Source organism: Bubalus kerabau, chromosome 4 (assembly GCF_029407905.1).
Source record: "Bubalus kerabau isolate K-KA32 ecotype Philippines breed swamp buffalo chromosome 4, PCC_UOA_SB_1v2, whole genome shotgun sequence".
Taxonomy (NCBI): Eukaryota; Metazoa; Chordata; class Mammalia; order Artiodactyla; family Bovidae; genus Bubalus; species Bubalus kerabau.
Genome location: NC_073627.1, coordinates 156,035,281 through 156,059,672, shown reverse-complemented (window position 1 = coordinate 156,059,672; position 24,392 = coordinate 156,035,281). Strand labels below are relative to the sequence as shown.

At 53.1% G+C, this 24,392-nt stretch overlaps 1 protein-coding gene across 1 annotated transcript in view; it reads right to left on the bottom strand.

Moving 5' to 3' along the window:
* Positions 1 to 328: 328 nt before the first annotated feature.
* SEMA4D (semaphorin 4D) overlaps positions 329 to 24,392 on the bottom strand; it is a 39,220-nt gene continuing 15,156 nt past the window's right edge. The window contains exons 6-18 of the mRNA XM_055579745.1: positions 23,354 to 23,499; positions 20,481 to 20,543; positions 18,543 to 18,641; positions 15,433 to 15,526; positions 14,695 to 14,808; positions 13,539 to 13,690; positions 12,105 to 12,280; positions 11,839 to 11,995; positions 10,640 to 10,862; positions 9,479 to 9,594; positions 3,771 to 3,943; positions 3,642 to 3,685; positions 329 to 2,651 (exon numbers count right to left, since the gene is read on the bottom strand). Coding sequence (XP_055435720.1) covers positions 1,723 to 2,651; positions 3,642 to 3,685; positions 3,771 to 3,943; positions 9,479 to 9,594; positions 10,640 to 10,862; positions 11,839 to 11,995; positions 12,105 to 12,280; positions 13,539 to 13,690; positions 14,695 to 14,808; positions 15,433 to 15,526; positions 18,543 to 18,641; positions 20,481 to 20,543; positions 23,354 to 23,499 — 2,486 coding nt within the window. The 3' untranslated portion in view covers positions 329 to 1,722. The remainder of the gene's footprint in view (positions 2,652 to 3,641; positions 3,686 to 3,770; positions 3,944 to 9,478; positions 9,595 to 10,639; positions 10,863 to 11,838; positions 11,996 to 12,104; positions 12,281 to 13,538; positions 13,691 to 14,694; positions 14,809 to 15,432; positions 15,527 to 18,542; positions 18,642 to 20,480; positions 20,544 to 23,353; positions 23,500 to 24,392) is intronic.

Here is a 24,392-nt window from a genome sequence, read left to right as displayed (position 1 = left end):
CATGCACGTGCTGGGCTTGGTCGCTGAGGAAGGGCGGCAGCAAGGTGACCTGCAGGCGGCTGTCAGGCCCTGGGCCCGAGGCGGGCCAGGGGCTTCGGGGAGAGGAAGATGAGTCGGGGCCCATACAGGACAGGGAAGAGGACCCCGGAGGAGGGAAGGGCAGAGGAGATGAGGCTGCGAGACAGAGGACAGAAAAGAGAGAGGGCTCTGAGGAGAAGTCATCAGGAGTGCACCGCATGCCAGGGAAGGAGAATGAAGCACAGGAGAGAAAAGGGGCCCAGGCCACGCGGGGAGGCGGCAGAGGAGCCGCAGAGAACCACGTCCCCGCATCAAGGATATAAGCTTCTGTTTATTCGGTTACTTTCCAAATGTATACAATTCAAAGTAGAAAAATAAAAACAAAGTAAATCTTATAAAACACAAATGTTTACACCAGAACGGTCAAATCCTATCATGCTGGAAGATGACATCGGCCACACAGGCACACACGCTCAGAGTTTATTGCTCTTTGCCACGGAAAGAAAGCCTCCTCTTGTGGGCGTCTGGAAAGCAGGAGGTGGAGTGTGACGTCGGTGACGGTAGGACCGTGTAGCCCACTTGCACCTTGACAGATGGCGCCAGGCTTGGCAGGTCTGCGGCAGCAGCATGTGGGGGCTGGGGGGCTGTGGTCACTGGCCTGGCTGCCCCCTGGCCACCCAGCTCTTTTCCAGTTGTGGACAACTCAGTTAAGCCAAACAGAGAGTTTGGGCAGGCAGAGAGCATGAGATGGAAGCAAAATGGAAAAGGAGATGTTCAGATGACCAAGACATCCTGGAGAACATTCTGCCTGAACAAGACGTTTTCAACAGTGGCCATGGGCATTAGATTGTAACACGCTTGTCCTCTCAGCTCTGGGCTAGCCCAGCTCCATCCATAGCAGTCTGGGGCCCGTCCCTCCCTCCAAACTCTGCCCAGTGTCGTGGAATGGTCCCCCATAGCCTTCTCCTCGAAAGAGTTAAGACAAGAGTAAAAAGGTACAGAAAGAAAAATCTCTGAAAACGACGCTTCCCTCAAGGAACAAAATTTTAAGAATAATTAAAAAAAGAAGTGTGATCAAGAGATGATTTTTGTCTACGTTTCTAAAAGCGGAAAAGAATGTATTTAGCAAAAGTAAGTTTATCCCTGAGAATCTTAAGCAACGTAAGCCATACCTTTATCCTAATACACAACAAAATTCAGAAGATGTACATCTTCCAAATATTAAAACATCTGCTTTAGTAATTAAAAAAATAAAATGACCCAACACGCCAACATAATTAAAGCAAAATCCTAAAAAGTAACGACGTGGAAGGAAAGGTCCGTGCCAACCTGGACAACAGGTGATAAGTTACCAATCTGATAAACTAAAACGTCATTTCCAATCTGGAATTAAATTATCTTTCAGTGGCTGCTACGAGGAGGGGACGTTCATGGCCCTTCTTCTCAGACCAGTGGCAGTCTGGCCATCTTTCTGCCGCAGAGCGGCCGCGGGTGAGCCTGCGGGCACGACTCCAAACACGCCACCGACCAGGGACGCCAGACTCAATGCTTGCTGTTTTCCACAAGGACAAAGAGAAACCAAGTCACAAGTGCGACCCAAGAGAAAAGACACAGAAGGCTGAGGTTTGCTGACGACGGCTACCTACGCAGCACTGGATGGAGCACTGAACTGGCAACACAGAGACCCTGCGGGCGGCCGGAGCCTCAGTCCCCGTCAGCATCCGAGTCGGCGAACTTCAGCTCGCACTTGACGTCGAACGGCCGGTCCCTGACCGGGAGCTCGTCGATCTTCTGCGAGTCCTCCCGGTCAGTGGGCAGCCGGCTGGCCATTGTGTCCTGCTCTGTCTCGTAGCCGGTGTCCAGGGCTGGCTTGGGCTGTCCCCCATTCTGCTGGGAGAAGCTGCCCTGCTCCACCAGCGTCTCCTTCACACTCTGCTCAAAGTCTGAGAAGTCCGACGTGGGCTTCTTCTTCCCGAGGAGCATGGCCGAGCGGAATTTCAAGCACTGTCCGGGCAGGTAGCCCTTATAGCAGTTGTAGGAGACGAGGCAGAGGAAGAGGGCGAAGAAGAAGAGGAAGAGAAACATGAGGAGGCGGTTGTCACTGGACTTTAGATACAACGTCTTCTCCGAGTGGACTTGCGGGACCGTGTTGATGACGATCTTTGGTTCGCAGGACGTACTAGTGGGTGCCACAGGGCTGGATGGTGGGGGGACAGCACCCGGCGTGGTGACCTGCACGGCTGGGGTCTGAGGAAAGGAGACTGGGGTGGGTCCCACTGACACTCTGGGGGTGATCCGACTGCCTTCTGTCCGTGTGGCTGGAGAGGTAGAGGCCACTGTGGTTCGCTGGACTGTCTTGACCTCCAGAACATGCTTGGCCACCACCTGCAAGATCGTCTTGTTCTTGACCCTCTCCTCCGACAGGCACTGATACACCCCGCTGTCTCCTTCAGACAGATTGAAGATGAGCAGGTTCTTTCTGCCTACCAAGCTGTACTTGGGGCTTTCAGCCTTGAGCACGCCGTTCTGGAACTTCCATACCACCCGGGCCAGGTTGGACTTTTGGGAACATTTGAGTTCTGCTGTGCCGCCATGCTTGAAAAAATGCTGCAGGTAACTTTCTTTAATTTTATCTGGAACATTAAAATAAATGTGCACAGCATCAACAACCCTGCTCAATACTTCTCTCAAAAATAGGTCAACACGTACAAGAGGACACAAGAATTTCACCCAGTGGAGCAACATGGAATCTTCCAGAACAGCTAAGGAGATAAAGACATGCGTGACCAAAAAGCAAAGATGAGCTCCCAGTGGCAGCCCCGGGGGACGGGGAGAACTCCCAGGCCAGGCAGGCTGCACAGCAGCCAGCTGTGCCTTCTGGTGGCGACGCCAAGTCAAAGGTATCAAACTTCTGCTAGCAGCTCGGTGGGCCTTGCCCCCTCCTCCTAAACCTATCTTAACTGATGACATCTGTCAGGTTAGGGATGGGAGCCCAGGGCACACCTGCCTTCAGCTGGAACATGCCTGACCTCCTGGCAGGGGTGGGATGACCTAAGGGGAATGGGAACTAATCTCTCCTGAGCACCTCCCTCCGTCTCACAAGAGGTGTGTAGGCATGTATGCTCAGTTGCTCAGTTGCGCCCGACTCTTTGTGACCCCCAGGCTCCTCTGCCAGGCTCCTCTGTCCATGGGATTCCCCAGGCAAGAATACTGGAGTAGGTTGCCATGCCCTCCTCCAGGGGATCTTCCCAACTCAGGGATCAAACCCATGTTCCTGCATCTCCTGCATTGCAGGTGGATTCTTTATCCACTGAGCCACCTGGGAAGCCCCACAAGAGGTGTGGCCCCAAGCTAAGCGGAAGAGAGAGTTATATCAAGAGTGGAAGTCACGGTTTGGGATGAGAGTGCCTTCCAGTAAACACACTCTGCATGGCTTCGGCATCCTGTTTTGCAATACAAGGGACAAAGAAACATCACAGGGGTCTGCCACGAGATACTCGACCTCTGTTCCGAGTAGAGAAAGAAAAACAAAACGTGTGAAATGCTACAACAGCAAAGCATCATGAAATGGTTAGGAGACCCGGCTGCCCCTAACGGGGAGGTGGCGGGGACCGGCAACTTACCAGGGCAAGTGGATGCGTCCCCATTCATTTCCTGAATCAGTCCCCTGCAAGACAATGGGGCACGGTTATAGGGTGCACACGCGTCAGGCTGTGGGGCTGGGCTGGGCACCAGCTTGCCATGCACGGTACCTGCTGGGGCCATCAGTCTGGTGCAGGGCGACACAGGCGGCCACGGCTGGGCTCCAGGCGCAGTAGGGGTCCCGGGCGAGCACGCAGTCCTCGCAGGTGCCATGCTTCCCGCAGAAGGCCACAGGGGCCTGCACCACGCCAGAGTTGGAACCGGCATAGACAAACTTCCTGCCCTGTGGGTGTGAAGCAGACAAGCACGGGGGGCATGGGGTGGGGGCAGCCTTCAAGGGCTGGGTGCTTCTCTAGCTCACAGGGAATGGTGACAAGGCATCTCCCCGAGCTTCTGGAAGAGGCAGTGGTATGAGGCCAGGTTAGATCCTGGACAGATCTGCATAGCAGCATTGTGACATCATGGGCAGTGTGTGGTTTTGCGGGCTGGGGGGAGTCCACAGAGTAACTCAGAGTACACTGGGCCTTGGTCCAAACTCCTCCTTCCCCTTCCAAGCACCCACCCTCACCCTACTTGCCAGCAGTGCTTCCCTGCACCTCCTCTGCCAGGTCCATGTGCAGGAAGATGCACTAGCCTGACACTTCCGGCCGCCCTCCCAGCCTCACTAGGCAAGAGGCCACAGCCTCCAAAACTCATCTCATGTTCCCAACACGTGAACCCCAGCACAGAGACGACACATGTCAGTGTGTGAATCCAGCGAGGCCGCAGTGAACGTCAGAGGAGAGCAAACAGAGTTTTAATAAACAGAGTAAGACAAGTGAGGAGGCAGTCACTGCTCTCGCGTCGACATTTACGAGAAATGAACACAGCTAGGGAAATGGAGAGCCATGCTCAGAGTGGCCGTGAGTGTTAGTTGCTCTGTCATGTCTGACTCTTTTGTGACCCGTGAACTGTAGCTCTCCAGGCTCCTCTGTCAATGGGATTCTCCAGGCAAGAATACTGGAGTGGGTAGCCATTTCCTTCTCCAGGAGGTCTTCCCGACCCAGGGATTGAACCTGGGTGTCCTGCACTGCAGGCAGATTCTTTACCATCTGAGCCACCAGGGAGAGGAGCAGAGAGCAGGGCAGGCTCCTCCGTGCTCCGCAGCACTGGGCCCGGGACATCTCCCTCTCAGGCTGATGGCCCCAGAGCCCACAACACAGAAGGAAAACTGGGTGCCATTGGGCAGGCTGATTTTTCTCATTGAGCTCAACTACAACAAAGGCTGCCCTTCGGCATCCACCTGAAGCCCACCAGGAGACTCAGGGCTGGCGATTCAGAAGCTCAGCGTTTTCTCTCTCCTTGCTGGTGAGTCACTCTCACCTTGACATTCTAGAAAGGCCTTTGTTTAATGTCAAAAGATTGCCAAGTTTACACGACGCTTCGTATTTGAGACTCAGATGAGACACAGCCTCTGTCCTCGGAAACGCGTTTTCAAGTAACCTGTCTGGCTGGAGTGCAAAGTCCCTGTGTGACCCCAGATCCCCTGGCCTGTGATGTCTCGAAGGCTCAGGGGTCACAGACCCACCATGTGTGAGCACAGTTGAGAGAGAGGGCAGTGCCCCTGTGATGGCGTCACACTGTGAAGACAAGTGACAGAGAGCCGGCCCCGTGCTGGCCTGCCCACGTAGGCAGAGACCTGGGCACTGAGGCCAAGAGCACCCTGTATTTGTAAGAAGGAATCAGGACGACATCTCAGATCACAGTTGGGATCTGTGACTCGGAGGGGAGGAAAAGTTTGCTGGGATGACTGGCCCAGCGGGCAACTTCAGCAGGATCCTATAGAAGGACCCTGGCGAGGGTGTGGACACTCCTGCAAAGTGGGGCAGGTGGCCTGGGTTGGGGAGGGGGCAGCCTGTCCCAGGCTGGCTCCATCCCCCCCGCCCTACAGCCCACTCAGCCTCCAGCCCTTGCTCCCCAACAGGGCAGGGCTGAGCCCCCATGACTGCACCTGACCCATCCCAATGAATGTGGAACAGTAAAGTGGCCTGAGACCTCATAGCAGTGACCGCAGCAGGCAAGACCCACGGGTGGACACCGAAGTCAGTGGACAAGAGGGAACTGAGTGTCTATTTAGCCTCAGAGCATTACTTGCTCAGTCATGTCTGATTCTTTGTGACCCCATGGACTGTAGCCCACCAGGCTCCTCTGTTCATGGAATCCTCCAGGCAAGGATACTGCCATTCCCTTCTCCAGGGGATCTTCCCAACCTAGGGATCAAACCCAAGCCTCCTGCATTGAGGGCGTATTCTTTACCATCTGAGCCACCAGAGAAGCCCACAGTTGCCCACAACTAAGCATCAGCCACTGCGGGGGCTGAATGTGGCCCCCAAACTCTTCAACCCCTCCCTCCAGGAGCTGGGGCTTGGCTCCTGGCCCCCTGGGGTGGGCTGCTCCCACTGACCACAGAGTGTGGGGATAACACAGTGGTCCAGTGGCTAAGACTACATACTCCCAATGCTCCTGGGTTTGGGCCTTGGTCAGGGAACCCTATCCTGCATGCTGCAATGAAGATCCCACATGCTAAAAGTAAAACTGGACGCAGCCAAAAAACAAAACACAAAAATCAAGAGGTCACACTGACTTCACCTTCCTGAGACAAAGGTCATCTCCCCAAAATGCTCAATGTCAATCTAAACACAAGAAACACCAGGTATACCCAAAACGGAGAGGCATTCCACAAAATGCTGGCCAGTGCTCTCCAAAAGTGTCAAGGTCACCAAGACAAGGGCAGATGGGGAGCCATCCAGACCAGGGGGACTGAGGAAAGGTGCCAAGGCCACGTGTGGCCCTAGAGTCAGAAAGCAGGTCATGGGAACGTGAGGATCGGGAGTGTGGAGGTGAGTTAGGCTGCTGCTGCCAGCAGACCTGCTCAGGTTCTGAGGAGCGCTGGGGAAGGGCTGCAGGACTACTGCACCTCAACTCTTGCGTGAGAGAAAACAAGCCGGCCGGGGGCCACCTGGCTCCTGTGAGATGTGCTGAGTATGCACATGCTCAGGCCCCCACCCTCTGGGGGACTGTGCCCTCAGCTGCAGCACTGGGCTCTCATCTCTGGGTCCACGCGTGAGTGGTTGTGGGTGGATGTGGCCAGAGCTGGAGGGACTCCCGCCTTTGCTGCACAGGTGGTATCTCACCATTACAGAATGTTCCCAGAAAAACCACACTTAGCCTGGCCCCTGGACCCAGGGCACGCCTGCCATGTACACACCAGAGACGAGAGCAGGCCTGTTCATGCAGCAGGGGAGAGACAACCCCAGTGTCTACCAGGGGGTGAATAAAGCAGATGGGTATGCACAGGATGGAACGCTACTCAGCCCCAAACAGGAAGGAGATCCTGTCAGCTGCTACAACATGGATGAAACTTTAGGACATGATGCTCAGGGAAACAGGCCCACCTCAAAAGGACGAATGTTGTCGGGTTCCACTGACACGAGGTTCTTCTTAGAGTAGTCAAAGACACAGAGGTGGAATGCAGAGGGCTGGGTGCTAGGGGCTGGGGAATGGGAGGAAGGGGGACTTAGTGGTTAACGGGTATGGAGTTTTAGTGTTGTAAGATATGAAGTTCTGGGGATGGATGGGGAGGAGGGTTTCACTGTGTGAATGTATGTAATGCTTCTAAGGTGTACACGCAAAAATAATTAAAATGGTACAATTTATGAAGTGCATTTACTACAATGCACTTGTCACGAGAGGACAGGAGGTAGTGACAAGGAACCGCACCACCCCACCCCACCCCGCCTGCCCCAGTGGAGGCTGTGTGCTGCTCATTAGCTTTCTGCAATGAGGACCAGGCATGACTGACCCAGGAGAGCCTGCCGGTGGGGAGCGGGGAGGGAGGAACTGGTGTCTTTTCACCCTAAACAGCCACTTCCTGCTGCCATGGCAGCACAGCCAGCATTCCAAAGCCACCCTGAGCCCACCAGCCCAGGAAGTGTGGGACCCCATGACTGCACAATGCGTTTTCATCTGTTCTAGGCAAATGAGCCGGGCCCCAGAGCAATGGGGGCTCCTGTGGGGAAAGGCGATTCCCTCTCTGGGGTGCCAGCCTCCCTCCCAGGCCACCTGACCATTCCTGATTGCAGGGAGTGAGCAAAGGACTGACTTGTGAGACCTTCCAGTGGGTGATCCTGCCCCCATCCTTCCCATGGGATCAGTGACCACGAAGACTTGGGTCAGGATGGCAGGGCCAGCTGGGTCCAGGAATGATGTCTCGTGAACAGAGCTGAGCCCTGTTCTCACCACATGTCCACACTGGGGGCCCGGCCTTGGTTCTGATGAGTATTTGACCATTTGGAGGCCTTAAGCGCGCTTGGCTGAGGCACCTGAACCACACGGCAGTGCCCAGAAGGGCCCCTGGGTTTCCTTATTTCAACAAACTGTACAGGAGGGCATGGCGAAGGGTGGCCAAAAGCACCTGCTCGAGAGGCACAGATCTAAGTCTGCGAGCCTAACTCCACCAGGCTATTCCGTCTTCCTCCCCTTTCAGAATTGGAGGGAGAAGACACACACTGCAGGGGCTGAGAGGGGAGGGGACCCTGCAACAGGAGACTGAGAACCAGACGCAACTCCTCAAGCTCATGATGAAGGGGAGAGGATGAAAGCCCATGTGCAGCATTTGCAATGCAAGCCTGACCAAGACGTCACTTTCTTTTCTTTCTCGCCTGCCTGTCAGGGGCCCAATCCTGCTGCCCATGGCCCCGGGGCTGAGGAAGGGCTGAGCCTGGGCCCTACAAGCCACATGTAGCTCCCACCAGGACCCAGGGCAGGGAGGATGTTCTGGGAGGCCAGAGGAATGACCTCTTTCCAGCATGAAGGGAGGAAAGCTCAGGAGTGCTGTGGGTCCAGAGGGAAAATCTCAACAACAGGGCGATGTCATATGAAGCAGGGACAGGCCAGCCTGGTGCCCCTAAGCCAGGCTTTACAAACGGGGTACAGGTGGGAGAGGCTGAGTGATGGGGGGCTCCACAGCAGAAGGGAATGTGACGTGTGGCTAGGTGGCCAATTTCTGGTGCTGACTAGAGTCTATCAGCCCAGGGGCTACAGCATGGGGGACGTCACAGGGCAGGGCCAGGACCCTCCCAGAGGCTGCCAAACTTCACTGCACAGAGGAGGAAACAGAGACAGGACTGGCCCGCCCAGGCTCACAGCCATGCACCTGGAGCTGGATGTGGACGAGGCCACATGAAGCCGGGCCCGCGCTCTGCTCCTTACTCTCCACCCCAGCTGTAAACCGGGAGGCACGTTTCCCAAAGGCCACCTGGTATGCACAGCTGAGGACCGCCTGTGGACTGCAGGGCAGATCCAGCCGGCGTGCTGCTTCTGGGCAGCCCACCCACTAAGAACAATTTTCACATATTCAAATAATTGAAGAAGAATCAAAAGACTAACATTTTGTGACATATGAAAATTTTGGGACTTCCTTGTGGTCCAGTGGTTAAGAATCCGCCTGGCAATGCAGGGGATGCAGGTTCGATCCCTGGGTTGGGAAGATCCCCTGGAGAAGGGAATGGCAACCCACTCCAGTATTCTTGCCTGGAGAATCCTGAAGGACAGAGGAGCCTGGTGGGCTATAGTCCATGGGGTCACAAAGAGTTGTACACAACTGAGCGACTAACACTTTCACTTTGTCTTCCCTGTACCCCACAGCTCACGGAAGAACTTTCTGTAACAGCCTGAAGGTAGGTTCATCTGGGCCAGATGGACGACGGGGCCTACCTGGCCCAGCCCGCCCTGAGGTCACTGAAATGTGGGGCCGCCCTGCCAGCCCCCGGGGACTTACCTTCTTGGAAGACAGCAACAGGCTCTGGATGGGCTCGAAGTCCTGGAAGAGCTGAGTCTCCTCAATGATGTGGATGTCATTCTCAAGGCTGATGGCTTTGTGCAGGGCACCCCGGTCTGCAAGGTGAAAGCTGCACGTCAGTCCCCAGGAGAAGGGGACGGTGCTGGCGCTGTTGGCCACAGCAGCAAACAGTCACCCTTCTGCCTCCTGCACCTTCCCCAACAGGAGGCTTAGAAACAGATGATGTTTTTGCATTAGACCCACAAAGGGAAGAGTCATGGGCAAAATAAACAACTGGACACCCAGCTGGCATGGGTCATCCCCATCTTTTTCTGAAAAAATAAACAGCTCTTTGTTAAGTCCAATACTCCCCATCAGAATGGTCAACACTGTGTCATCCAAATAAATGTGACGTGGTTCTTAGGCACCACAGGCCTCTGGGGGTGCCAGCCCACCAGGAGCCCCAGGCAGGGGCAGCCAGCGGCTGGGCAGCACCCAGGACTGACCACAGAGCCTGCCCGCTGCTGCTGCTCTTTTGCCTGGTCACCATTTCCATTCCAGGAAACTTGTGTTGGCATCTACGGGCCACCAGAAGAGGTGTGTCTCCCACGGCAGGTCAGGACAGGTCTCGAGCCCAGTTGTTCACTCAGGGAGGCAGGACGTGCCTGTCTGCAGCTCTCCCCTCGCCTCCATGGCACCACCTGGCCTCCCTCTGCACCAGCCCAGACCCATCAGACCTGAATTTCTAGATCTGGGTCAGGACCTGCATTTTTAACTGGTGCTCCAGGTGTTCTGATGGTCACAGAGATCTGAAGCCACCCAGGTGTGGGGACTTCTCAGAAATCCTCCCACACACTAACAAATCCTCCCACTACTCGGGCACCTGGGCGAGATGCTGGCTCCGTGTGGCAGAGATTAGCTGGACTTTATTGTTTGGTTGCTCAAGTCATGTCTGACTTTTTGCAGTCCTATAAACTGTAGCCCACCAGGCTCCTCTGTCTGTGGGATTCTCCTGACAAGAACACTGGAGCGGGTTGCCCTTCCCTTCTCCAAGGGATCTTCCCAACCCAGGCATTGAACCTGTGTCTCTTGCGTTGGCAGGTGGATTCTTTACCACTGAGCCACTACTGGACGTACCCATGTTCTTACCCAGGGACCCACCTGTGCTGACAAACATGACGTCGTGGATGGTTCCATCCAGGGCCCGGGCCCTGTCCACCACAATCTGAGTGTAGTTCACGTCGCCTTTGATCAGCCGGGGCCTACTGTCTATCGGGGTCACGGAGTCGTCCATCAGAGGGTGGTCTTTGACAAACTGCAGGGTCTTGTCCGGCAGGTTGAGCGAGCTAGAAAAGTTGGCCGCCCGTGCCTCCCGGTTGATACACTGCAGGAAATAGATCAGCCATTACCGTGGGCACTCGGGCACGCAGCATGCGCTCACACAAGAGTCGAGGCTTCCCCGAGGTGTACAGCTTGGGAGTACACTGTGGATTTCTTGTCAAGATGGAAATACTGAGCTGACCTTTCCCCAGGTATCTAAAGACACAGTTATACAGCAGGTAGGCAATGCAACTGTCTTTTTCTCCACAGGACACAATGGTGTCTCGTGATACATAGTCAATGAAATTATTTTCATCAACTCATAAATGAAAAAAATCGTGTCAGACGTCTGAAACTGAAAACCACACATTTCTCTTTTGATAGCTCTCCCAGAAGATAAGCCTGGAAAAATGGCTAAAAACAGTCCAGTTATAAATATAAACAGCATAAAGGTCGAGAGCACGAAGGTCCTTTTTTCTGTTCTAGCTCCTAATTTGTGTACACCAAAATTCACAACCACAGGTGAATGCCTTTTGCTTAATGAAATGCAGGAAAAGAACTGACCCGCCAGCAAAGGTGCACCCACAGAGGGGGACGGTCCTGGGATTTGGGAGGGAGTTCCAAGCCTCAGGCCACTCTCCCAGGTCACAGTCCCACCTGTGGACCACGTACACAGCCCGGCTCACCAGGCCCATCATAAATGGATGCCTCCACATCAGCCTAGATACCCACACCAATTTCTACATAAAATTTACTACTTTTAGGGAAATAAAAAATGTGACTCATATTAACGAATGGAGAGTAGCGCTCATCTCTCTGCCAAGAAATCATGTTTCTCTGCAAGACACAGAAAACGAAACAGATCTAATTCTATTGTGCAATGTTAATCCCACAACACATCCGGTGGCAGCCAGAGCACCTTCTCGTTCGGGCAGTTTACAGCAACGGCTGTGACACGGCATGCTGATGAGAAGGACCCAGGAAGCAGAGGCGTGCCCCCGGCCCTCCCCGCTCCCAGGGGGAAGCCTGCGCCCACTCACCGCCCCGGGCCGTGGCGTGGGCACAGCCCCGTTGTAGCGCACCCACTTGGTGTGGGACTGCTCCACCGTGGCGCTCTGCATGTACTTCCCACGGGAGAAGACCGCCTCGGCCGTGGACAGGTTGTAGGCGCACACGGCCGACAGCCCCACGTTGTTCCTGAGGAGGAGGGGGTGACGTGACTGCCCTGAGGCAGGGGGCAGGGCACGGGTCGGGGGAAGGAGAGTGCGGTGAAAACACCCCACCCCTGCCCGCCTGGAGCACTCACAGCTGCGGGGTGAAGACCCCGTAGAACACGGGTTCCTTCAGGTCCGGAGACCTAAGGACGAAGACATCCCGCAGCACATTGAAGACGAGGTTGCTGTCCGGCCGGGAGCAGATGAGCCTGGCCTTCAGGAAGGAGGTCCACTTCTTCTGTAAGGTCCTCAGGCCCCCCTGGTCCCCCTGGAACCCCAAATACGTGTGCAGTGAGAGGAGGGGAGGCTCCCCCCAAACATGAGCCGGTGACGAGGGATGTACTCCAGCCCCGAGCAGCTCTGCCTCAGTGAAAGGAAGCTGAGGCCAAAAAGGAAAGCCGGCTGCAGACCACCAGTGACCCTAGCAACCCCTTCCGTGCCAGCTCAGGTCATGGATTAAAGCACAAAACCCAACCCACAACAACACCTCAATGAGCAGTCACCCAACTGCAGACAGAACAACTGTTGGATTCCGCCCGCCCTCGGCGTCACGAAGCAGACGCCCCGCTGTCCTCCTGCACGGTCACCGCTTTAGCCCTTTGGCTCACATGCACCCCCAGACTCAAGACCCATCTGTGAGTGACCGGCAGAGCCAGGGGCTGGTGGACACACAGGCTGCCCAGTCTGTTTCTGGCCAGTGTGCTTAGACGAGGTCTCCCCTAAAAGGCATTCCTCAAGGAGATCAGATTTTTACTTCCTTCCAGCTCTCAAGCTATCTGCTGAGATCCTCTGGACCTATCAGGTTCCCCAAAGCACTTTTTAGTGAATGGAGCACTAAGCAACAATCATGGAACACTCCTAACATGACTGGGTCTGGACAGAAGTACTGAAACTCTGAGTACTGGACACAGAAGATCATGAAACTGAAAGTGTCCATACTCACTCTGGACACAGTGAAAACGCACTCCCCAACCTTTATGTTGGAATGGAAAAACCCCTAATTACAATGTGAAAGTGGAAGTGTTAGTTGCCTAGTCACATCCAACTCTTTGTGATCCAAGGGACTGTAGCCTGTCAGCCACCTCTGTCCATGGAATTCTTCAGGCAAGAATCCTGGAGTGGCTGCCATTCCCTTCTCCAGGGGATCTTCCCGAACCAGGGATTGAACCTGGGTCTCCCGCATTCCAGGTGGATTCTTTACCGTCTGAGCCACCAGGGATAGATTTTGGTTAATACAGTACAGGAAAACTAACTTCCTATAAACTGGGAGAGATTTAAGGAATGTGTTAAGAACAGAGCCCTGAGGACAGAAAGCCAGTCACTGTCACACACGGGCCGGTGCTCCTGTGGTCCCCAAGGCAACCTGTTGGAAGGATGAAGGCCGAGCCCAAGAGCCCATCCACATCGCTATCTGTGGTGTGGATGAATATGAGGAAGGAGACAGGCACCTCAGAGGAAGCGTGGAGCCCAGGTGACGTTCTCTTCCCAAGTGCAGGGACCAAAGAGAAAAGCGGGGGTGGGCTCACCTTGCAGACCCTCGCTATCCGGGGGATCATCAGCTTGAAGACAAACTCGTACTCCACAGACACCTCCGTGAAGAAGAAGTACACCCTGTCGTCCCCGAGGTCCTCGCCCTCCGGGCTCTCTCGCACCACGTCAGCAAACACGAAGCTGGGCTCTGCAGGGACGGACGCTATGATTAGCCCCATGCACATCAAGGGCCCCGGCACCCCCCGTAAGAATGTGGGAGGCTGCCTGTGCCATACCCCACACAGACTCCAGGGCCTAGGGATGATGACCGGGCCCATCTTGCCCTCCTCAGGCTAAGGAGATGCTGGAGGTGGGGGTTCTGATACACAGCCTCCCAGTCCAGCCCAAGAACTGAGGGCTGGATCTCTAAACTGGCAGGCAGCCTGGAGGTAACAGGGAGCCAGACCCCACCATCCCTAGAGACTCACTGGGAAATATGCTTTGCTGGTTTAAACAGCCCATCCCTAACAGAGACAAACTCCTGACCACCAGATCTGGGTGCCCCAAGGCTCTAGCAGGCTGGCCAGTGCCCAGGAGAAAAGTCTCCTGTGAGTAGCTGTGAGCCATCTGATTGCGAATCCAATGTGGACACGTGACATCCAGAGAGAACGGTACAATGTCACGTGCTGATCTAACAAGCCCAAGTTTGTCAATCTGAGCCTTCCAGATCTATTTTCAAGGAAGGGTAAAGGCAAGATTAAGCCAGCTCACAGGTGGCACTAGTGGTAAAGAACCTGCCTGCCAATGCAGGAGACGTAAGAGACACAGGTTTGATCTCTTGGGTCGGGAAGATCTCCTGGAGGAGGGCATGGCAATCTACTCCCGTATTCTGGCCTGAAGAATCCCATGACAGAGGAGCCTGGTGGGCTACAGTCCATAGGATTGAAAAGAGTCAGACGTGACTTAGCACACAACCAACTTACTTAGCAGAGAAGAAAACAAGCCCCCAGATGCTGGCAGTGGAGCCCCGAGTGGTTCCAGAATCCCCACCTCACTGGGCCTGACATGAACCCCAAGACACAGGAAGGTGAGCCGCAGATACCGTCCCATGAGGCTGGGAGCCAGCAGAGGGCGAACTAGAGCGGGGGCTCTGGTAGAGAGGGAGCCACCCCAAGCACAAACACATCTTCCACCACGCGGCCCGCTTCTTACCATTAAGCCAAGGAATTGCATACTCCGTCCTCAGAGGACTGTGGGTAGAATTTCGGGAGATGATAGGTTCACTTCCCAGAAAGTTGTACGATGTCCCGGAATAAAGCTCTCCATCTTCAGTGACCCAGGAGGAAAGAGGAAAAGGGAGCAACACTAGTTAGTGTTGGTGACACGGCGATGCCCCAGCACCACTTCTCCTTCCCACCTGACACAAGGAACAGAGACACCACCGCCCTGCTTCTGGGTGCATGTTTCTGTTTCCTGAGTCTTCTGTTTCATTTCTGGACGTGGGGGACTTTGTGCTCCATGCTAAACTGCTTGGGACAACAAGCGACAAGCAATTCCTGCATCCAGTAAAATCACAAACGAAACAGTGGGTGCACAGGGGGCCCTGGCCTGCTGGCCCTGGGTGTGCGAGCGCAGTTCAAGGCAGGCCACAGCTCAGTCACAAACGTCCTCTGAACAGAAGCTTCCCTCAACCTGCCGACTCATCCAGGTGGTCTGCACAGGCAACAGATACAAAATAATCTGTCCCCAAATCTAACCAGAAGACTGCAGAGGTGGCCATTTACCCTACTGAACGACGAATCCAAGAGCTCTATAGAGAGACTCCTGGACCTTCTGTGTGGACGGTGAATATGGGCACCAAGCAGAGGGGGTCACTGCAGAGGAGGAGGAATGGGGCCGCCTGGGTCCAGGGGGGCCAAGCCGGGAACGGACACCGGGAGCAGGACTCACCGACCATGACAGACGTGTAGCTCTGTGCTGGGTCAAAGGGACACCTTCCTTTGCCATCTTCATTTCTCCCCAGAAATTTGAAGGATGTTAAGTTCTATAATTGAGCAGAAAGGAAGAGTATCATAAAATGTCTGAAGTCCTGCAGTCATCCTGATCATGCTTCTTTGTTGGACCATTTAATCTTCAGACTTGCTCTTCTGGGGAGATGGAGGGGACAGCACATATGCTGTCACCAGCTGTCCCAGGTCTGGAGGCCAGCACCTTGGCACCTTCTATCACACTGGCACCCTCTGACACCCTCGAGAGCCCTCAAGGTCCTAGAGCCTCAGTTGACTCCCCTGTAAGACAGAGACAGTCAATGCTGATGTCTCTAGGGTCACAGAACAGCCAGGGCAAACCAAACACAGGGTGTGCTCCGGAAGGAACTGGAAGGCCATACGCAGACTTTTAACATCAGTAAAGATGCCTTCAAAGCAGCAGGGGAGCAGGTTATCCAATGAACAGATATCAGAAAAAAGGAGCCAGAACCTCCACCACATCCTACCCACCGAGACACACTCCAGATGGATTGGTGACCAGAGTGTTAAAGATGGAGCCATGCTGCACTAATGGGTGACCATTTCAGCCTTGGGACCATCTCTCTGCACCCGGCGAGAGAGCTCAAAGCCAAGAAAGGGGAAAAATAGACAGGTCCAGCACAGAGAGGACTGGATGGTGTCTGTCCACTGAAAGAATGAGATAGATCAACTGTGACAAAGTGGGGGACATGAGAGCAAAATGACAGACAAGGCGTGTCCGTCCCTGAATATGTGAGACCTTTGTACAAATGAGTAAAAAAGCATCTCAGAGGAAAATGGTCAAAACATAGCAAGCTGGAGAAGAAAAAACCCAACGGCAGTGCAGACCAGAAAGTGTGTGTGTACTGCCAGCAACCCAGGAAGCACACGGCCATGAAAGTGGGGTACCATCTTCCACCTGACAGCCTGGAGATTAAGAAGATGGATATCCCGACTGTGACGGGTGGATTAGTGGCCTCGCTGTCTGTCAGAGCCAGGGAAACAATCACAGTCACAGAGCAGAAAGGGCTCGGGGCATGGCTAACAGACTGATGGAAGCAATATTCAGATTTGCCACCTCCCAGGTCAGCAGCTGTGAACTGGGGAGACAGCGCACTCAGTGTGATTCACGGACTGCATTTCTGCACGACGGCTGGGAAGCTGAATGGGGACCGGAGGTTAGATCACGTTCGGGTGACAGCATTCAAGGATCACGGGTCCCAGTTCAGCATGTCCACACGTGAGCACATACATGGATGCTCCCAACTGTACAGTCTACGTAGTTAGGACACATGCATGATCAACTTTTCCCTTGGCTTGAAAATTTTTTAAAAACACTGGGGAAAAATAGGTCTAGGGTTTTTTTTTAGTTTATTTATTACTTATTTATTTATTTGGCTGACTCGGGTCTTAGCTGCAGCACAAGGCATCTCCATTGCGTCACAAAGCAACATGCAGGCTACAGAGGACAACGGTTTTAGTAGTTGTGGAGCACAGGCTTAGTTGCTCTGAGGCATGTGGGATCTTAGTTCCCCAATTGGGGATTGAACCCAAGTGCCCAGCATTGTAAGCCGAATTCTTATCCACTAGACCACCAGTGAAGTCTCCAGGTCTAGGTTTAAATGAAATACATGATTCCCTCACCTCCACAACTGACATCTTTGTGGAATTTAAGCTTAAATTCCATACTCTGAGCATCTGACTAGCAGAATTTAGCCATGAAATCCTTCATGTTGAATTTAGGGTTCTAGCAAACTAAGTTTTCTATTCTAGCATACTTTACACTTGGCAGGTACTCACTAAATCAGGGACAAACACTAGAAAATGTGCTTCATTTTTGAATCTGAAGTGCATTTAAAACACTCCTCCCCTCTCTCTGTGGTTGCTCCAAATGATTCATCAGATTATCTGAGTAAAAAGAGTGTCTCTTGTGAGTCGCTGCTGCCCAGTCTGCTCTCTCCTTCCAGTTAGTTGTCAGCAAGGGGATCAGGAGTGGTGGGAGGGCAGCGGGAGAGTGGGGGTCCCTCTCCCAAGGACGCTACCACAGCAGGTGACTGACGAGGCTCAGGGGGAGGCAAGGAAGGACATGGGTGAGGGAGAGACGGGTCCTGCTTCTAAAACTGCTCACCCCCACTGGCATCATGTTGTCACTCCCTGGAGGGGCAGATTCCAGAAAAGAGGATCAGGGAACAACTTGCACCCCAACAGCTGACACTGGATGGTGGTACCCCAAGACCAGAGTGGTAGACGTGCTGTCCTAGTGAGCCCAGGCCGCCATGAAGACCTCAGACCAGGGGTGGGGCTGCAACCACACACATTCGTGCCTCATGGTTCTCAGGCTGCAAGTCTGAGTGTTGTTGGCAAGGAGGGTTCTTGGTGAGGAAGCTCATCCTGGCTTGCAGACCTTCTCACCATTCCTCACGTGGTGGGAGAAAGAGAGATTCTGGTGCCTATTCCTCTTCTTAAAAGGCCATCATCCTATCGGATTAGGACCCCATCCTCATGACATGATTTAACCTTAATTACTTCCTCACTGGCTGCATCTCTAAATACCATCACGTTCAGAGAATTAGGGTTCCGATATTTGAATTTGGGGAGACACAAACATTCAGCCCATAACATACATGATCCTAGCACACAGGAGCAAAAGTCCTGACTGTTCCACCTGACCAGGGCCTCTGTCATACATGCCTCCTCACAAAATGCAAAACATGTCACGGAGAAACAGGCAAGACGCTGGATCAGGGCATGATGGTGCTTCTCCTCATCAACACTGGCCTCCCCAGAAGGTCACCCCACTGCCAGCCCCACACTATGGGCCAGTGGCCCCATGAGTCCTGCCCCATACACGCCCTCAGTCACGGTGGTTTATAGACAGGAAGGCTTAGAGGGGGCTGCTGAGGGGGCGGAGGCCTTGTGGGGAGCCACGGCTGCCCCAATTCCCACATGGGTGGCAGGAGAAAAATCCTCCTCGATTGCAGAGTAGAGCCTACTTGGCGCTGCTTCGAGCCCCACTCCACTTCAACCACCGACCAGGGTGCCCGCATGCCTTACCAGGTGGTCACAGGCTGGCTGGAACGCATTGGTCCCACACACGTAAAGGGCGCTGGTGCTGAGTGGCTGCAGCACACGGATGTAGTTGAGGCATTCTGTCTACAGGGAAGAGACACGCACGGGTCAAGCACTGTGCAGGTTCCACCGGACGCCAACGATCCCAACGGCTCACCCTGCTCGCTCTAGAGCAGGGACCAGTTCTGAGCACATGCCCGACAGCAGCTCCCACAGCTCTCTGACCACCTCAGGCCTCAGATGCCTTCCATTTCCACAGGCCAGCCCTGCTCTGCCTGGCACAGTGCGGCCAGGCTCCATGAGATCTGACCCCAGATCTGAGCAATCCTACATGTGCAGCTGGCCCGTGTGCTTCAATTTCTGCAGAGTTCATGGGCCGCTGTCAGGTGCCAAACGGACTTTACCCCAGTCACTGATTTATACGCAGCAAAGATGTGCTGGCCAGAAAGCAAGGCGAGCTGACCCTGAATCTCAGTGGATACCCAGCACAGGAAAAAATGCATTTGCTCTCAGAGAACACAAACCATTCACTATGATGGCAGACCCATGCAGGGGTGTGCTGTGCAGAATTCCCTCTGCCTTCCTTTTCTCTGGGGGGCCCTACCCTTGACACCCTAATGCATGCAACTGGAAACAGTGCTGCTCAGGAGAGGGGTGTGCCCAGTCCGCCCAGCTCAGGGGAGAGGCAGGACTAAGGAGGGGCTCCCAGCCTGGCTGTACATCAGAGAGGCCCATCAGGAAAACCAGATGCCACTGAGGAACCCACTTGGCTATTTTAGGCTGAAATGCACTGGGATTATATGTGGTAGCATCTGAAATTATCTCCATTCAGGAAAGGTTTCTTTTGCCATGATTGTTTTTAAACTGGTTGGAAGTAATTCGTACTCCATGAAAGAACTGGGAGGGACCCTTGTCCGCTGTACGACCTCCACGTGGGCCCAGCCCAAGTGCCTGTTGTAACTTAGGTCTAAGATAACTCCCTGCAACACCTGTTATTACATTGCAAGGCCTGCATTTTCCCTCGTTTCCAATTTAGTGACTTTCGTGACAGTGGTTAGTATTTTGCTAAAAAAAAGTTTAGCCAAAATTTCTGTTTTTGTTTAAATTTTAATTGTTTTGAAATTAGCCACCAACTACTGAAACAGACCATAACTGAGCTGTCTTAACCAATGACCAGGGAAGATGGGGCTCTTATACTTTGAGACTCTGACATGGGCCCAGCAGGTGGTGGTAACCCAGAATTCTGGAGGGAGATGGACATCCAGCCCAGTGTTCCCCAGATGGACCAGGCTGTGCTTAGTTGCTCAACTGTGTCCAACTTTTTGTGACCCCATGGACTATAGCCCACCAAGCTCCTCTGTCCATGTGATTCTTCAGGCAAGAATACTGGAGTGGGTTGCCATGCCCTCCTCCAGGGGAACTGTCCCAACCAAGGGATTGAAGCTGCATCTTCAGAGTCTCCTGCACTGCAGGCAGATTCTTTACCCACTGAGCTATCGGGGAAGCCCCATGCTGAGGTGCCTAGTATCTCCTAGAGAAGGAGCAGAATCTCCAGGAATGGATAGATGTTGCCAAAAATCCTACAGCAACCCCTCCAGGCCACTGCTGTTCAAGGGAAGCACAAGCCCTCCCTGTGTTTTACACCTTTAGCCGGCAAACATCAGACATCATTTTCTATAGTCAAAGTTTCAGGCCATTCGGACCAATTAAACTCAGATCAACTTTAAAGTAATTTTCAAAAGCCTGGTATGTTTGGCACTGGCATTGAGAGCCCCAAGCTCACCATTTGGGAAAAGAGAGGTGACCTGCAAGATAAGCAGCAATGAACACTCCGGGGCTACTCCGCACAAGTCGGGGCACTGGGGAGAGTAAAACAAGTAAGCCGTTCCCCGGGTGGTCTCTGAAGCTTGCAAAAGAAATTACCTGTTTTGACTTCCCCTTTTCTGCACATCTTGCTTTTTTATCTTCTGAAACCTTCCAATAAGCCTGTGAGGAAGAACCAAAGAGTCCATTTCAGTGCATGTTCCCCCTTTAATAAAAAGGACAGACTGGTATATAAATACACAGTTTACAAAGCACACATTGGTATTTGAAACACAGGTATTCCCCGAGGCATTAACACCTCCGATTACAGAGTGAGGCTCAGAGCAGACACTGCTGCACCTGAGCAACAGGAGCTTCAAGAGTGTTCTGTGATCCTCACCCTGCAGCCTGAAAGGGGGCCTGGAAGGCAGTTCCCAGATGACCATTACTCACTGCAAAACAACTGCAGAAACAAAAGGACTGAAGTGGGGAGAATTAATCATCAAAAACCTAAACTGCAGGCATTCTCTCTCTTTTTGGGGGAAGCGGGGTACGCACCACCCAGCATGTAGGAGCTCAGTTCAGCGACCAGGGATGGAACCCCTGCCCCCTGCAATGGAAGCGCAGAATCCTAGCCATGGGACAGTTGGGAAGTCCCTAAATAAACTACAGGCACTTTCAAACATCAAGTGGGTGTTTTCAACCATTCAAAAGTGATTTTCGAGTCCAGTAAAAAGTCTTGATGTTTACTTGCTCAGCGGAACAGCAGGGTTACGATGCTTTAAATTTTCTGTGATGGCAGCAGGTGAAAGAGATGGAGCCAAGCAGCTTCCTCAGGTCGAGCGTCTTTCTGCTGAGACTTGGGTTCCTGCTCCATGTACACCAGGTGGGCAGGCACTCAGGCCGGCAGGCGCCTTGGCCCCTTACCCCCCAGGGAAGCAACAGTCTTGCCTCACTGAAGGCTCCCACACTCCTGCCTCACCGTCCCCAGAAGCCATATCTGCCCATGTGATAGTCCATCTCTGACACCAAAATACATTTCCCCCCAGAAAACCAAAGCTGGCTTCAGGCACTAGGGAGTCAGGAAGCAGCAGGAGGAGCTTCTCCACAGCAGTGATGTGAACCCCCCAGTGACATGTCTTCAGAGAAAGGGGGGCCCTCATCAGGACCAGGACGAGTGAAAGCAGAACAAAGTCCCATTCCAAACAGTAACTTTCTTTTGCAATTAAAATGTACACAATTTCGTCATCTACAGGCAATGCCTGAGGATATGGGAACATGAACTCTGACAGGCCCTTAACCACATTCTCGGGGGTTTCACTGAAGCTTGGCCTGGGGTCCTTTCACTTTTTCTTCTCTTTCACATCAACAGGGCCCAAGCTTCTTGGTCAGTCTGAGGGGCCACCGTCAGGGCATTAACAGAGCAACAAAGACTCTAACTGAGCATCTATGTGCCTAGTGGAACCAGGGTGCTCCCAGCATGAGATTCTGAAAGGCGGTGTTGGCCCAAGTTGTTGAGGAGAGTGGGGTTTGACCAACACCAGGAGTAGGGCTGAGAGGGAGTCAGACCGTGAGCACCCTTCTGCTCTAAGCGCCTTATAATTTTAAACACTTTATTTTCACAGCATAATGACTGCAATCTCATTTCTGTGAAACAGAAACTAAGCACTATGCCTGCCTCTGGAGATGAAGACAAACACAGGAAAATAAGAGAGGTCTGGGGCAGAAAATGCCTAAGATGAGTGTGGGCCAGCTTGATTTCAGAAAACAAGAAAATTACACCAACCACTTGCGTGGTGTTTAAGGACTCAGGAGCCTAGGAGAGACTGCCAGAGGTTAGCAGGGGACAGTCTGAGCGCTGAGTGAGGGTCTGGCTGCAATGGCTTAAGACACTTCAAATGTTTAAATCCACGAGTCATGGTCGTACTAAAAACAGTCTCCAAACCTACTGTCTCCCTTCAGAGAGAGCTTACTCATTAATTTGAAAACTAGTAAAGAAAGGCAAAGATTTTAAGCTCTGATCCTGCCATTTCCATGGGAACTAGCCTTGGGAGATGTGAATACCTGGCGATGGGCAGTTCCCCTTCACAGACAATATTCCAGTGCACAGATGGAGAAGGTAGGGGCGAAATGTCCCATTCTGCAATTCTTGGTGTGCTCTAGACTACAGTGGTCAAGAGGAAGAATGCCCACCTGGGAGGAGGATCCTGCCTCTCACAGGAGCCAGCCCAACACTGGGGGCCTGACAGGACTGAAAGCAGCTTTCCCAGCAAGTGGACCGAGGGTAGCTTCTACAAATGGAGATTCAATGGCAGAGTGCCCGGCCACAGAAACAGTCTGATTTCAACCCAAGCAAACTGAATAGTTAAGCATCATTAATGTGAGAGTCCATGAAATTTGAACACTATTTGATGACATTAATTCTTAGAATGCGGTAATGATATTCTGGAAAAAAGAAAAAAGGAGTCCCTACCTTTAGGAGATGCTCTGGGAAACTTTTGGGGATGAAGAACATGAGGTTGGGAGTTGATCCCACAGGGAGCAGAGGACAAGGACAGGGATGAGAGGATGGGGGTGAACCCTTGTCCTGCAGGAGCCTCGAGGGGGTACAGGGGTCATCATATCACTCCCTCTGCTCCCGTGTGTGCCTGAGATTTTCCGTAGTAAAACATTCAATAATCCAAGATAAAAAGAGGGTGATCCCCGGGTGAGCTGCCAGCCTGGGGAGGACAGAGGCTGCCAAGGGAAACACCCTGAGATGGGGCTCGTGGACACGGGGCAGGAGGGGAGCTTCTGGATAACAGTGCCCTTGGCCCTGGTGGGCAGGGCGGCTGCTCACTGGCTGTGCAGGACGGTCCATGGGACTGGCCACTGGGGTGAGGCTGCGTGGCCAAGAAAGGGACTGCCACCCCAGGAAGAGCCCAGTGTATGGACTTGAGGAGAAAAGGCTGGAAAGAAAAAGACAGCAGGGTCACAGGGAGCCCACACCATACCTCATGCTGCTTCTTGGAGACGTTGTGAGCGTTTAAGGCAAACACGGCTTCCCGGGCACCCACAAACAAGGTGTCCTCGTCCTCACTCAGCAGCAGCGCCGAGTAGTTGAAGATGCCCGGCTCGTGAAACTGCACCAGCTGTACCTCTGGGGAGGGCAGGGCAAGAGGAGAACGTATCAGGTATTTCTGAGCCTGGACACATCCGCAGCACCCAGTCTCCCTCGAGTGCACTGTCGACCCACCAGGGCCATGCCTGGGGTCTACTGCCACGGTGGCCAGGCCCGGCCAAGGCCAGAACTCAGGCACCTTTGGGTGCAACAGACCCGACGAGGCCGCCACCAAGTGTGAGGCCACCATGTAGCCATTGCGCTTGGCCAGTGCTGTGGCATGACTTTCCTTCCTGCTCCCTCCAGCCCAGCTGCATTCCAAACCCGGCAGTGTGACCTCCCAGGAATGTGACCTTCTAGGAACACGACCTTCAGGCAGTATGACCTTATGATGTCCCAGGAGAACTCAGACCAGACACCTTAAACTGCTGACAAGTGCGGTTCCCTCTGCCTCCCATCAAACTCTTACCTATGTGTATTTAATCACCCACAGATGAGGTTTATAAAGAATATAGCTATTTAGCATTTTCTTACTCAGAAAAAATCATTCATCTCAAAGTCTTATAAAAAAAAAATCTATTGCAGTGATTTAACCGAGCATTTTCTAAGGATAACCACCACAAACTTAATAAAGCAGAGTAGCAGGTGACTTTTTCACTTATTAGGTAATTGCATCAATAGCTATTTATGAATATGAGGAATTTAAGGACTAGCTATTTAGAAGTAATATAAATGTACTGACACTCTTTCCTAGGGAGCTATTTCTTCTTTTTGACCACCCCAGCATCAATTTTAAACTTGGCTTTCCACGTATCACCAAGGTCTGCTTTTATTGAAGGTTTAGGTGTTCTCACTTTTTCCTCTTCTAAGTTTCCAGTGTTGAAGAAAGATGTGCATGGGGTAGAGTCTCTCCCAGCACACAGTGCCTGGAA